At 44.1% G+C, this 14,985-nt stretch overlaps 1 protein-coding gene across 2 annotated transcripts; it reads right to left on the bottom strand.

Moving 5' to 3' along the window:
- Positions 1-2,786: 2,786 nt before the first annotated feature.
- Positions 2,787-14,854, bottom strand: SLC23A3 (solute carrier family 23 member 3). 2 transcript variants are annotated; one of them, XM_061609323.1, is made up of 12 exons: positions 13,592-14,854; positions 12,672-12,835; positions 12,351-12,445; positions 11,207-11,280; positions 10,450-10,631; positions 8,906-9,029; positions 7,974-8,121; positions 7,640-7,893; positions 5,485-5,590; positions 4,660-4,827; positions 4,128-4,223; positions 2,787-3,281 (listed from the first exon to the last, which is right to left on the bottom strand). In XM_061609323.1, the coding sequence occupies exons 1-12, from the start codon at positions 13,688-13,690 to the stop codon at positions 2,884-2,886; spliced, it is 1,908 nt and encodes a 635-aa protein (XP_061465307.1). In that variant the 5' UTR covers positions 13,691-14,854; the 3' UTR covers positions 2,787-2,883. The 2 variants fall into 2 exon arrangements, with proteins under 2 accessions (XP_061465307.1, XP_061465306.1); XM_061609322.1 differs by lacking the exon at positions 13,592-14,854 and adding an exon at positions 13,200-13,585.
- Between the last annotated feature and the right edge of the window lie 131 nt (positions 14,855-14,985).

Genomic DNA, 14,985 nt, shown 5'->3' with positions numbered 1-14,985 from the left:
TTGGAAAACATTTCTGAAGCAGTTTGCCATCTACGGCCCGATCGTTTACGTTAAATTCATTGGCAACCGCTAATAGCGGAGACGTTTCCCTCATGTACACACACGCACACCTACCCACGACACCCTGTCCCCAAGGCCTGCAGTAGAAGATATCAGTAAAGGTACAGAGCGTACACTATTTGGTTCTAGCTGCCATTCGACAGAATTTAAGAGACAAATATCAGCGGCGGCGATATAAAAACAGCCATAAAATACACTACTATTTATCGTGCAAATAACAATTTTTTTTTTGCCAATAGCGTTAACTACTTTCAGTGAACATGGCGCTTCAAAAGAGTAACATACACAAAAACGGACAGGTCCTGCCTCAAAGAGTTTACAATCTAACAGCGCAATCCTAATCCCTTCTACCTGGAAGTAAATCCTACTGAATATAAATAGTGTTTACTGGCAGGTAAGGGGTTGAGACAGGAATGGAGAACCAGTGGATCCCTGAAGCCAGCCTATCCCTGTGCAAGTAGGGTCATAGCTGATGTACCAGCCTAAATTAGTAAAAGGTGATTTGAGTCGTAGAGGCCGCTTGTGCCTCCCAAGAAGGAGCATGGATGATTGAGCACCCCCCAAACTACGAACCCGTTTTATTAGACGCCCACCAGAAAAGGCTGAACACCACCTGCTTTTTATAGACTGTTTTTCAAGTAGACAGATACCAAAATGATAGCAAATTACAGCAAAATTAAAACATTATTGAACAATATTTGTAAAACAATAAAACCAGCATGAGATGCTTAAACAGCTTGACAAAATTTAAAAGTGTACTGCTCTTCTATAAGAGGTTTCAGATCTGGTGGTTTTCTTTTGGAATAAGAGTTCCATGATAGAAATTTTGAGAGCCAGTGTGGTGTAGTGGTTAAGGTGTTGGACTACGAATCCCCACACAGCTATGAAGCTCACTGGGTGACCTTGGGCCAGTCACTGCCTCTCAGCCTCATGAAAACCCCATTCACTGAAGGCAGTGCATTTACATTTTTTTAATAGGAATTTCATATGATGCCTCTGTCTTCTGTGGGGTTGCATATATCTTAAGGTTGCAACCCCATACCCCAGTTATGCCAGCTGAGTGGTTTTAGGAAGCAGTTCAAGTGCTGCTCTCTCCTGGTGAAGATAAAGCTATGCCAATAGAATTATAGTTTTGCCAAAGGAACATTTCTGGCAAATCTGTGGTGCATTTGTGACCCAGCATAACTGAGTATTCTTCAGTCTGGTGTCCTTCAGATAGTGTAGTCCAAAACATTTGGAGAGCACCAGGAAGGGGAAGGGTGAAGTAAATTATTATTGAGCTAGACTCAATATAAAGCAGGTTCCTATGTTCATTATGCAGCACTGGGCTTCAGCTCTTGAGCTATGGTGCTTCACTTTGCTCTTGTAAGAACATGATCCAAAGGGAACTGGATATCCATGTGTGTTGCTGGGATAAGATACCTACCAGTCTGTAGGTACGTGTGTTGATAACTTTCCACTATGGCAGATTCCATAGAAGAAAAAAGTGTCAAAAGCAACCAGAACAAGAAGGGCTAGAATGACATCACCAGTCACTCAAGAAATTTAACAAGAAACTACCTAAATCTTACTCTGTTTATATATTTAGCTTCAGTGGAGCATACACTGTGAGAAGAGGGTTAATGGAACCAGTAGGACTGCTGAAGATTAAGATAATCTCTGGCAGAGGGAGACCAAATACTCTTCATTTGTTTAAAACATGTGTCTCAATGGATATTGTCTTTTAAGCATCCCTCACTCCTCCCAGTTATAGAATGTGCTAATAAAAGTATCTGTATGAGCAGGAAATGACTGCATTTTTAATTCATTGAGCTGAGCCTGAGAAAAGCGCAGAGGTCTGAATTGCCCTGTGTAGGGATTTGATGGTACTGGCATTTTCCCCCCACCCACCCCCAAAAAAATATCTGACTGAGATCCGACTGTGGGGCATCTGTTGGAGTTAAGCTGTACCTATGCCCATCCTGTACATATATGTAATTAAACCATATATCCGAAAATGGCAGAGAACTGCCAAGTACCTCATTCAAAGCAAGCAGAACACACCTATACCCTGCATCCCTCAGTGCTTAGAAAATTGGGATGCACACAATATGTTCTACAGCGATGAATAGTGAGAATCTTCATACACACACACAAAACAGATGTTGCCTGTGTAGGTCAACCTTATCTTTCCGGAAGAGGGAGACACCAAATATTTGTGATGATCTCCTTGTTGCAGAAGGGGGGTCATAATCAACTAAAGAACAATAGCCTCCTTGGGGAGAAATTAAGTACAGCTCACTCACTCCTGTGAAAACTGACAGAGATTGGGGGAGAGGGTCCCACCTTACTGTTAAACAAACTAAAATATGTATAATAACCAACAGGAAATTGTAGCCCTAGATTGTAAAGTGTTAGGCAAGTTCTTAACTCAGAAATGAGTTGATACTGACATTTAAAAGTGAAAGGACAGAAGAACACAGAAGATGGACCACATTCTTTTCCTACCCCAAACTCCGCAGTGCATCTAGTGTAATGCAGGGGTAGTTCCTGTATACTGCTATGGGATAGTTTCGTTCCTACAGATGGAGACATTAAGTGGGAAGTCTTATGTAAGTTGTCAGAGAGACATGGAAAGGAAGTGCCAAAAGTAAATGCTGCTGAAACCTTGTTAGACAAATATATACATTGAGTTTGGTCTAAGAAAGAGAAAGGAGTGCTAAAATAAGTGTTTCACGCAGGCTGTCATGTAGTCTCTAGGTTTATTTCCAGAATTGTCTCAAACCAGACTACTTTGAAAAGAGTTTTGAGTACTTGTCCTCCAATAATATTTCTATCTCTAGATCAGCATAGAGGGGCCATCATATCAGCAATTGGTTTGCCACATTTATGGTTCTCCAAATTCGTTTGTGTAATGCCAGGCTCCTGCACTGTCTCCAGCTCCAGTTCTGACTCCAGCTTCACTGTCTCTGGTTTAAGCAGTAGATCTGTGGTTTCTCTTTCAGAACGGTGCAATTCTTCCAGCGGGTAAATGTTCACAATCTTGTCTTTGTCGTCCCCCAATGGGCAGAGAAAACAAAAAGGAAATCCCTTACACCATGAAGGTAGCAGATGCTTTCGTAGGATTAGAGGCAACTTATCTCTTTGTGCAGAATTCTTTCTGCTTTGTTGCAGGTTATTCTCTCCGGCCTCTGGTTTGCTTGACGATGAGAGGTTGAGCAGTCCCCGCTCTTGCAAGGTGCCTTAAAAAAACAACAATGACAGGGCAACTTAGAAGAACTATACACTGAGAAACATGGATTGCAGCTGTTAAGTATCTCTACTTCACACAGTGCTCTCTAACCAACTGGCACAACCACTTTACTGATTAAATTATTTATATACCACCTTTCAACTCCCCAAAGGACATCCAATGCAGTCTACAACATTAAAATAAACTATTTAAATAATTCAAACTATAAAACCAGAAAACATTAGTACAAGCCAATAAAACCAAACCATAAGCAGGAAGGAATTAAAATTCATCAAAGTCTTAAAGGAACAGATGTATCTTGAATGCCCACCTAAAAACCATTAATGAGGGGTCAATCTAAGCACTCTTAGGTGGGAGTTCCACAGTTGGGGTGTCACAACAGAGAAGGCTCGGTTGCACACTTTAGACAAACATACTTCACCTTGTGGTGGAAAGCAGAACAGTAATGCCCCCATGCGTCACTAATTCAAGGTTGCTGTCTTACATTGTGACTGATGAGCAAAACAACTCTTAGAAACCTTGAAGAGGATGTTTTAGGATCATTTACTCTTGTGCCAAAATTGTCATAATCACTATAATAGCAACTGTACTATGAATCAGGCCATGCTTAAAGAATTCCCATCATAGCAGCTCCTATCCTATAAGATTTCCTAGCTCTATGTGGTCAGCAAATTCCAATTCTACCAATTCTTACCTGAAGTCATTATTATCCTCTGGTGATGAAATACCGTTACAAACAACTAACAGAAGCCTTACTGCCGACACATATCTGGAACTGAGCACAGGTGGGGGGACAGTAAAACCATTAAAATGAAGTAACATGTGACTTTCTCACCTGAGACTGTGTTCTCCAAGAAGAAGGATAGGAATCCAGTTATGAAGGCAGGAACCATCAGCAGAGAGAGAAAGAAAAGGTCTGCAGGGACACAACCTGCAGAGAGAACACACAGTTACCTTAGAAGAGCCATAACCTGATAACCTGGTACCTTGCATGCAATATATCATGCAAAGAGAAATATTTTTGCTTTTTTACATACAGGGTAACATTTATTTCCAGTTTCAGATGATAAGTAAATATGGGATCCAAGGACAAGGAACACACAAACAGGGCACACTCCACAAAGTACAAAAATTTCAACTTAGTTTGGGGAAGATAAATATTTGTGAAATTTTTAACTTTAAGAATTCCCCCATCCCCCAATCTTTACTCACACCCAGAATATGTTAATCTAGCTATTTTGGGGTGGGGGGGACCCAACTTCAGAATCCTATTATGGGTCTAACTGTACTGCAGAAGACAGTCTCTCAAATGTTTTTCTTCTCCCCCAGTCCTGAGCATGCAAGCCATCTCATCCCCCTTTCAGCACCTGTGGCCAGGGACCCTGGTGCAGTCAAGAGCCACTTCGGAACCAACAATCCCATGAACATGGTGAAGCCCACAATGAAGATGTTCCTGCCGGAGTCAATGTTTGTGTATTGAAAGTAAGAGACGCCGGTGCCCACAGCCACGCTGTATGTCACACAGAGCACTCCTCCTAAGGATAACAAGAAAGACAGGAGCACAACAGAACTGACTTTAGAAAAGGCAATGAATGGAGAAGGGAAGGAAGAGAAGGCCACCCCTGCTATTCACCAACACAGCCAGAAATATTTTACAGAGGACAGTCCTCTATTTTGAAGGCATCCTTTATTTGAGAGCTGTCTGGGCCAAGCCTGGTTTAAAGATAAGCATAAGAAGAGTGGGAGAGCCATGAAGTTCCCTATCAACAGTCAGCAATACCTGGTCAGCAAACTGAGCAGGCACACAAGTCATCTGGTGTCTTCCCATTGTGGTGAGATGCATTTATATCTATTTAAATTATAACAATTATTTCTAAATTTGTGTCTACACATATACATCACCATATGCAAATTTTGCACACTTTTTTGGCAAGGCATAACTGGCCACCCTAGCCAGGAAGTGCACCCACATATTCAGAGGTCTGGGACTCCCATGGAGTACTCAGAGGGCAGGAATAAATTCCATAACTACCCTGTTGTTTCTCTTTTGATGTTGATCAAAATCAGGCAACATTAATTCATCTCTCCGGTGTGCATTGTAAAGTAGACAGCAGTGAGAGATGCCCCAACCTGGGAGGGAGTGAATGGGCTAGATAGTAGGAAAAAGGGGAAGCAAAGAAAGTATTTATTACCATGAATTCCCAGAGGGATGGTGGTAAGAATTCCCATGAGCCGGGGAGACAGGCCCAAAAGTACACACGCCAAGGCACTGATCCACACTGTGCGGAATGAGGTAGCCTGAATATAGGAAACAGGGTGTGAGTGTGCGCCTCTGCAAAACCACAGCCATACTGGGCTGGTTTTATGTTTCACCATGCACATTCACCCCACAGTTCTCTCTGTATTCTACAGGGTGACAAGGCAGGGACAGCAGTGGATGGAGGAAAACCTATAGAAGCAGGATGAACATTGAGAACAGACTTCTCAACACGCTGCATTCTCTCTGTGGGAAGCCACTCATTCTGTGACATTGAAGATAGGCTGAGTTTTCGCCTGTTCCAACCCCCCACTTCCCTTCAAGATACCATTGGACATGTTACCATGGCACCCTGTGGATGGGCAGTTCTGAGATGCATTGACTCCTTATGAAGAGGAAAGTATGGCGGTTGGATAACATCTACATGCCCTATCTCTTGCCTCTAGTTTGAGCCAAATCATTCCTCCTTCTGTAGCTTCCTAAAAAGAGTCGTCAGGAACAAATTCAAAAGGTTAGAAGGCTATGCTCCCTCTGGCTTTCCTGTAATCTGAGCACTGATTTCTCCTGTGACCTCATTTTGACTTAGACTTACATTGGTGTTGGACTCTAACTCCCATCAGCCCCAGCCAGCATGGCCAATGGTCAGGGATGATGGGAACTGTAGTCCAGCAACATCTGGGTGTTCCCATCCCTGACTTACAACATGCCATGTTTCTCTAAGCAGAAGCTACGGGGAAAGGAAAAGATTGCTTGCTGTTCTCTAAAGGTTTAACATATTTGGCTTTGCTCCTGAAGGCAACTGTAAATTCTTGTGGCCAAAAGAAGTGGCAACACTGCAATTTGGTGAAGAGGAAGCTGTAAAGGCGATGTAGTATCCTCAGCAGCACCAGCTGATTACGGTTTATGAGCCTCTTCTCCTTCTGGGACCAGAACATGAAAAGCTTCAGCTTGTAACAGATGCAGTACCAAATAATAGTACAGAAATTTGCTTGTGTATCTAAGTGGTAAAGCACATGCTTTCTGAGGCTCAATGCCTGGAGTCAGGACCACTCCCTACAATTAGGAAGAGTGAGGCAACCGCCTCAGGTGGCAAATCCTAGGGATAGCAGCAATAGTCCTTGGCCATTCCTCCTAAGCCTCTCAGCCATTTCCTTGTTGTTATTAATGGCCTATCCTAGGTCCCCTAATTTGATCTGTTGCCTCAGGGATGGTGGTGGATGCTATTCCATCACCAGTGCTGAGGTAAGATTCAGCTGCCAGTCTAGTTGACTTCTGTATGTGGAATGGGGAGGGCCCACCATCTTGCCCTCCACCTTGGGCAGCAAATAGCTTGGGCTAACCTTGTCTGGAGTTTTCAGTAAAAAGTGGGGTCTTGAGTAGCAGGGCAGGAAAAAAAACTCTCTGTCAGAGTCCTTATTCATAAACCACTTAAGGTTTTTTTAAAATTAAGTGGTCTACAACATAAAAACAGCAAAAAAGAGTAAAATATAGAGCATAAAACAAGTACAACAGTTGTATATAAGAATATAAAACATTAATTGAGTGAATTCATACAAATAAAAACAGGGTCCAAACATATGAGCCAACGAAAGCCTGGGAAAGATATGTCTTTACAAGATGGCTGAAGCAGCTGATGGCTGCCACTTCACATATGGCCGAAAGAAGGGCATTCCATAGCGCAGGGTCAAGAAAAGACTATTTTCAGATTATCACTTTATGACATTCTGTAAAGTGCAATACCATTAGCAGAATTTTCCCAGATGATTTAAGTGATCTCACAGGTCCATACAGGCACAGACAGTCTTTCAGGTGAACTGGTCCTGAGTTGTTCAGGGCTGTATATGTGAACAACAAGAGCTGCTGCTGCCAGTCAGTGAAGACAGTACTAGGTAGAAGAGTCAATTGTCTCTAACTCAGCAGAAAGCAGCTTTGTATATTAATGGGCATGATGAGGTTTAGGGCAGCTAAGGCAACCTCTGAAACTGGAGCTCATGTACCAATATTGTTTGAGGACAGCAATCCATAGCAGATTTCAGTGCCTACTCTGAACTTTTACAGATAAATCCCAAGGTCCCGGCCCATCCTCATACCTGGGTCAGACTGCTGGCACAAGCATTGGGCATGCTAGATGCAGTTCCAGATACACTCCCCAGCAGAGCTGACAGGAGGGTGCCAAGGCCCTCAGTACAGAGCCCTCTGTTGCATGAATGCTGTAGTGGGGGTGGATCCCTTAGTGCCTTGCTGCATAGCAGATAGCAGCCTACAGAATTCACACTTGCTGTAACACCCATGGCAGCACCAATGGCAGTTGCACGGGTACTAAGTACTGGCCAGCCTTGCTCACCTGTAGAAAAAAAAATGATGAGGAAGTGAAGTCCAGCCACCAAGCCAATGGAAGGGCAGTTTGATTAAACCATTAATTACCTGGGTAAGGCACCTTGAGCCATGGGGACTGCAGGGTGCTGTTGGTGAGGGTTAAGTGGCGTGTGGAAGGATGCAACATATCCCAAGCGTTTGGAACAGATCTCAGAATCCCACAGACAAGCCAGATCCCAGAGAAGGGCAGCAAAATCTACAGGAATGCAAGAGTGAAAGCAAGAATCCACCTACCTGTCTTGCATGCTGTTCCCTGGATCTACCTGCATCATGCCAAAGGACACAAGCCTCCTCCGCCATTCCAGCGTCAAGGGCATTACACACTCCAGACCATGACTTATTTAATCAATCTATCTGTCTGTCTGTCATTAATATCCTTCCAAACCAGATGCTCAGGTTGTTCAACAACAGGCTTTGGATGAATTTACATCTGAAGGCAAATGAGATTCTCCCTGTTAATCAGTATACAACGGGAGTCAGCTTTGTAAAGGCAGAGTGGAGCCGGCACATCCCTAAAGAGAGACCTACAGCAATCCTGTGAAACATAGATTTGGGAGGGGCAAAGCACTTGCTTCTTGAACAAGAGAAAGTGGGCATAGCTACCACAACATACATCAATTTTACACGTTTCATCTTCACCGTTCTTTCTGCACACAACTATAGTTACCAGGATTCCCTTAGGTAAAGGAATTAATTACTTTTAATCTAGTTTAAATAAGTAATGTAAATATGCCCCAGAGCCCCATGGAATAGAAACAAGTAGCCAGCCCACGCCTCCTTCAGGCTTATTGTAATGCCTGGAATGTCTATAATGTAATGGGCCAGGTGCAAAGGTAGCTAACCCCTACATGAGGATTAAGCTCACCTCAGGGCTTTAGATGCACTGGAGATTTAGGGAGTAGAAGGAGATGGGGGGCAGGGGAAGAGGATAGTGGAAAAGGGACCAAGTCTGGCAGTACTGTTAGTTCATGAAATCATACCGAAAACAAGTGCAGTGCTGGGCCACTCAATTTTAGAGAGAATCTTCTTGCTTGGTTCCACTGGCAGATGGGCAATCGGCAGGAAGCCAGATGCTGGGATAGCAAAATAGCCAGCAACACAAACCTAAAAAGAGATAATGAGTGATACTCATCAAAATGCTGCTATAGGTATACAGAATGCTTGATCCTGAACAGGGGAGATGTACACCCCAAAAGCTACCTTGATAAAAACAGTTCAGCTCCAAGAGATCTCTTGGTTGAATAAAAGAATTGATACCCCTTTCCCCAATACAACCCAATGTTCTTTTCCCATTCCCTTCACCTTGTTAGGAAAACTCTGGAAATGAACATTATATTCTCGCTATCCCAGCACTAATATTAGAATAGAAACAAATATTGAAACACGAGTTTAACTCTGGAATCTTACACAGGATATAACATTTTGCACAACTTCCACACCACACATTTAACTTTCACATCCACACCACACATTTAAAGCACATTGCTTCCCCCAAAGAATCCTGGGAATTGTAGTTTGTTAAAGGTGCTGAGATTTATAGCTCTGTGGGGGGGATACGCTACAGTTCTCAGGATTCTTTCGGGGATTCCATGTGTTTTAAATTTATGGTGTAGATGTGACCTTGTACTTTGAAAAGAAATTTTGAGTGTTGGCAAATATTCAGGTTGTGCTTAAGTTTCATAAACGATAGTGTAGTGGAAAATTCAGAAATGCAGGGTCCCTCCATGATAAGTCAAGCCACACCCTCATCATAGCCACACCCTTTTTCACTTTCCCTTATCTCCCTTGCTCTCCCTGTCATCTGGCAAGTAGACACTCCACTGTAACAGATATCCCTAGCAGCGAATCAGCATGAAAGGGGAAGCTGTGTGGTAGCTACTGAGAAGACTCTTCTCAGTGGCTGACTAACCTCCTTTCACCCTGATTGGCTCCAATCAGCATAAAAGGGCAAGGACTGTTCTCAGTGGCTGACACACTCCTTTTTCATGCTGATTGGCTCATACACAGGGACCTGGCTGGGATCCTGCTCCTAAAACAGTAAAGGGTCTTATCCGGGACCCCAGACAACTACACCCCTGTTCATGAGGACCTCAAGCTCTCTGTCATAATCAAGAACCCTCCTGAATGGGGTGGGTTGTGGCACAGATGGCTGCCAGGAAGCAGTAGGAAAGTCACTTTCTGCCTACCCCGTTCTGCTGGCAAGCCTGTGAATCCAACCTTAGGTTTTGTGGGATTTAAGACTTTTTGCTTACATTTGAATTAGAATCTGGCAATTTCACTGCAAGAAAGCCGCTGTACATTGAATGTATCTGAATTTTAATTTCAACACTAAATATGCCCAGTTAACTCCCTTCATAGCCTTCCTTTGAGAAGGCACCAAACATAGCTACTGGAGCTCCCCCATCCAATCAGCTCTCAACCCACTTCTTAGAGAACCACTTGCTGGATGATAACTGAGAAAGGCACCTAAACCTTTGGCTGTTCTTTTGAAGAAAGCTAGCAGTCAGCATTTGGAAGAACCTACAGCAGAGCAACTCCCCAGTTTTCAGAGCAGAGAAGAGCAGCAGGCCTGTATGCTGAAAGTCCAATGACAGAAAGGCTTGGGGCCAGAACCATGGGCCCACAGCGATGGGCAACCCACCCACAGGCACCTGACACTCCCAGCGCCATCTGCACCAGGGCCGAGATCAACACTGCACCAGACACCTGGGAGGAAAAGATAGACAGAACAGTATCAGGTTATAAGCTGGGGTGGGGAAACCTCAGGACCTGGGGCCACATGTGGCCCTCCAATCCTCTCTAGCTGACCCTAGGGGCTCTCCTCACACCACACCCCTCTCCAGATGCACTCCCTCTCTCCTGGCCACTCTGCTCACTGGCTCTGCTTCACACCTTCGTTGAGGATTTTTGCCTGGCTGAAATGTGGTTAGAGTGTTAACCTTGGACCAGGGAGACCGAGGTTCAAATCCCCACTAAGACATGAACCTCACTGGATGGTCTTGAGCCAGTCAGTCTCTCAGTCTAACCAACCACACAGGGCTATTGGGAGGATAAGATGTGGAAGGGTGAGCATGTAAGCCACACTGAGCTCCTTGGAGGAAAGGTGGGATATAAATGTAAAAATAAATAAGTAAACTCTCATAACACCTCTGGCTTGGCATTACCACCAAAATGATCTCTCATGTTCAAAGGGACCCGAGAGCCCATATTTTACTGATATCTGCCCCTTTCCCCCATGCCAGCCTCTCTTGTATTGAGTTGAACAGATCAAAGCTACCAACCTCATGGCAAAACTGATCCCAGTTTCTTGAATTTTCACAATTTGACCCAGCACATATATCAGGGGCCTCAGTGCCTGGAGAGAGGGCAAGGACAGATAAATGTGAGTTGGTTAGATACTGAAATTAAGAAGGAGATGAAGAAAAGAGAAAGATCCCAGAACTCAAGTTAATGTTAAACAGATTGCAGATCTTTTAAAACTGATCCTCTGAAGTCATTGCTTCCAAATGGAATGCTGTTGTCTGGGATAAGCAAGGATTCTAGAGAAGATGTGGAGTTGAGGAAGGAAACAAGGATCAAGGGCTGAAACCAGTCACCGGAGGCAAATAGTGACAACTGCATCCTTATTGGCTACCTAAATATACAAGATAGGAGATTTGAGTTTTTCATTTAGAAAGACACAACTGGGGGAAAATGTGGCAGAGAATTATGAAAGAACTAAAGTGGATATGTAGAGAATTTTCTCAATCAATCAATCAAGTTTATTTGTGGTCAAAGACCCAAAATAGGGGAAAGTGAGGCAGATGAATTTTCTCTCACACAGTACTGGTCATTGACAGACAAAAGGAAGTATGTCACACAATGTGCTAGATGCATGGCTAAATTAAGTTGTGATGGCCACATTGACATGGGTGATCTTATAAATCTATGGAAGCATGGGTTATCCCTGGCTACTAGCCATGGCAGTGAAATTGAACCTCCAAGGTCAGAAGCAGTACATCTGTAATTGCCAAAGGATGATGGCAAATTAAAAAAAACAAACAGAAAATAGCTATTACCTTCACACCTGGCTTGCAAGCTTTTCAAGAAACAAGTGACTGACTATTGTTGGACAGCAGGCTGGACTAAATGGCAATTGCTCTGAACCAGCAAGGCAAGCTGTGCACCTTGGCCTGCCAAAGCTAACAGAAGATGGTTGTACTTATTTTTGGAATATACATTTCAGTGCCAAGAGGTGAATATTCGTAGTGAAACCAAACAGCAGCCACTGATGGCTGGTTACCACAGTGTGACATAAACCCTTGCTGGATGCAAAACTCCAGAGAGGTAGCATTGAAAACCTTGCCCTCTTTGCCCCACAATTAGTGTCCTGTACACTAATTATACTATTTTGAAGAGGGTTTGGTGTTTTAGCCCATGACTCACTATTTCCTTTCGACTGGTGAATGGGAGCCATATGTTGGGTCAGTATCATGGCTGGGATAAGGAACTCAAAAGATGAAGCCTGAACCAGTGGCAACCTGCAGGGATGACAAAGAAGAGATTAGCCTGCAAGAAATGGAGGGAGCCTCAGGGAAGGAGCTGCTAATCAGAAGCTGTATAGATATAAGCATTTCCCAGAACACCAAGCACCCTAACCCTGCTCAGACTTCTAATAAACCAAACCAGCTCCCTGAGCAATAAGAAAGCACCTCTAGGCAAGACTGTGGGAGTTGATGGGTCAGGGATTGCCCAGAGTTGGCTTACCTCGTTCCCAGACTGCACTGTAAGGCTGTGGAGATGCCACAGGCAAAGAGGTTGCACGCTAATAGTTCATCCCAACGTGGAGTGCCATTCAGTTCCTTGTAGGGGAGGGTGGTGATGAAGAGAAAGTGAAAGATGCAAAGAAAAGATACCTGGACCAAGAGATGCTGGGAAGAAGGAACAAAGGGCTGGTGTGAGCGATGGCCTTGAACAGCACATATCCACAGTACTGAATTGACCAGAAGATGTCTTGGCACACCTATGCCCGATGATGTCTCTGAGCCAGTCCCAGAGCTGCAGGCTTTCAAGGATAGTGGTCCTGCTGGCCCCTGTGCTTTGCTGATTTCTTTAACAAGACCCAGTCACAGCTCCACTCGTCTTTTATCATCCCAAGTTTCATTCCAAAGTGCAGCCAGACAACAATTCTTGCCTCTTTGACAGTGCCTAACCTTGACTTGCTACCTGTACATCAGAGCTGAGGCAGAAGAGCCAAGACTCTGGGATCACATTCCCCACCTACATTGCCCATACCTCACCACAAGAGACTGTCACCAGTTCATCACTGCCCTTTTTTCTGCAAGATACTCCTCCTTTTGAGCAATTTTCAGCAGAGTAGGGTAAGGGCTGTAGCTCAGTGGTAGAGCATCTGGTTTGCATGCAGAAGGCCCCAGTCGCAATCCCCGACTTCTCTGGATAGAGCTGGAGAAGTCCCATCTGAAATCCTGTACAGCTGCTGCCAGTCAATGTAAACATTACTGCGCTAGATGGACCAATAGTCTGACACAATAAAAGGCAACTGCCTATGCTAACAGTGTCTGTGTGCGTTGTAGCAAAAACATTAAGAGACTTGTGACCTTTTTGCAGGATGTTTTATCTCTCCGGTGTTGTGCTGTTCCCTCCCCCCCTCAAGCAACCCTACTCACCTGCAAGGCCAACAAGCAACTGAGGGGCCAGGGAGGCAATTTTGGCCCTGCACAAGCATGAGGAAGGATGCTTTGGGAAGCCTTGTTGGCTTTGTTCATGCTGTCAGTCTCTTCCTTTGTGCAAGAAAGCGACCTAGCAACAGGGTATATCTCCAGCTCCTCCCCTTCCTTTGTTTTCGCCCTTCACTGGCCATACTCATCTGAACTTCCACCTTTGGCCATTCCAGGCCACAACTGCTCAGCCTGTTAGCTATTAACTTGGCTTGCCCAGTAACCAGCCCCCCAGTGCCAAGAGGTAAAAGGCATGACTGAGCAGAGGTGCAACCAGAGTGGGCTGGTTTTCCATGGACATCGGACCTATTGGGTAGTATCAGCAACTGGATTAGCCCTATGCTTAGCCACCTATACCAAAGAGGCAGCGGAGAGATATATACCCAGGCACTTAATCATGTGCATAAAATATAAGCCATTTCACTGTATGCAAATTGCTTTTTTCTGTTTCTTATAGAGGCCACACTAAAACCATCAAGAGAAAGGAAAACTGTTCGGGTGGGAAAGAGCTTAGAATAGCCAGCTTAAAACTGGCCAGGTTGCAGTTCCTAGGGTACCATGGGAAGGCACACAAGGCCACCACCTTGCTAAAGCTAAGCAGGTCTGAATGACCATCTGGAATCTTCATGTACACACATGATGGATGAAAGCTGTGATATAAATGTAGAAATTTTTTAATGTGGGTTATAGACTAAACCCTCTGCTCTGGATGCTGGTGGCAGCAGTGGTAGAATTCAAGAGTTGGGCAAGAATTTGTGTTCATACCTCTTACAGTTCAAAAGCCATTTTACACAGAGGCAAATCCCAGGATTGCCAAGAAGAGTATATTCAACAGTTACAGGAAATCTGGGCTGAATGTACCTGTATGATATGTAACACACTTTTCTTGATCACACCTCACATTCTTAGATGTACAATTAAAGCATCTTAAACATGTACCTGAAATTGTAATATATGAAGTGGTCCCAATACTCCCAGAAGACCCCAGTTCTTCCTGTATTATTATATTTTTATATTGTTCCTTCTCCAAGGAGCTCAAAGTGGCATACAAGGTTCTATCCCCGCCCCCATTTTACACTCGGAACAAACCTGTGAAGTGGGTTAGGCTGAGATATTAAGTCATGGCTACCCACACAGCTCCTACTAGCAGGCCTGGCTCACCCACATGAACGCTTCACCCTTTGCCCAAACATTCCACATTCCATAAAATCCAAGACTCACAACTTTTGGAAGTTGAGTTCACTGTGACTACAGATTTTTTTCTCTCCAAAGAAAAGCAAGCAAGAAGGAAATTGGTGGCATCTGGCTTGTAGTAAAAAAAAAAAAAAGGAGGGAAGGAAAGG

Source organism: Rhineura floridana, chromosome 2 (genome assembly GCF_030035675.1).
Source record: "Rhineura floridana isolate rRhiFlo1 chromosome 2, rRhiFlo1.hap2, whole genome shotgun sequence".
Lineage (NCBI taxonomy): Eukaryota > Metazoa > Chordata > Lepidosauria > Squamata > Rhineuridae > Rhineura > Rhineura floridana.
Note: the sequence above shows the minus strand (reverse complement) of the source record. Positions and strands in the feature narration are given on the sequence as shown.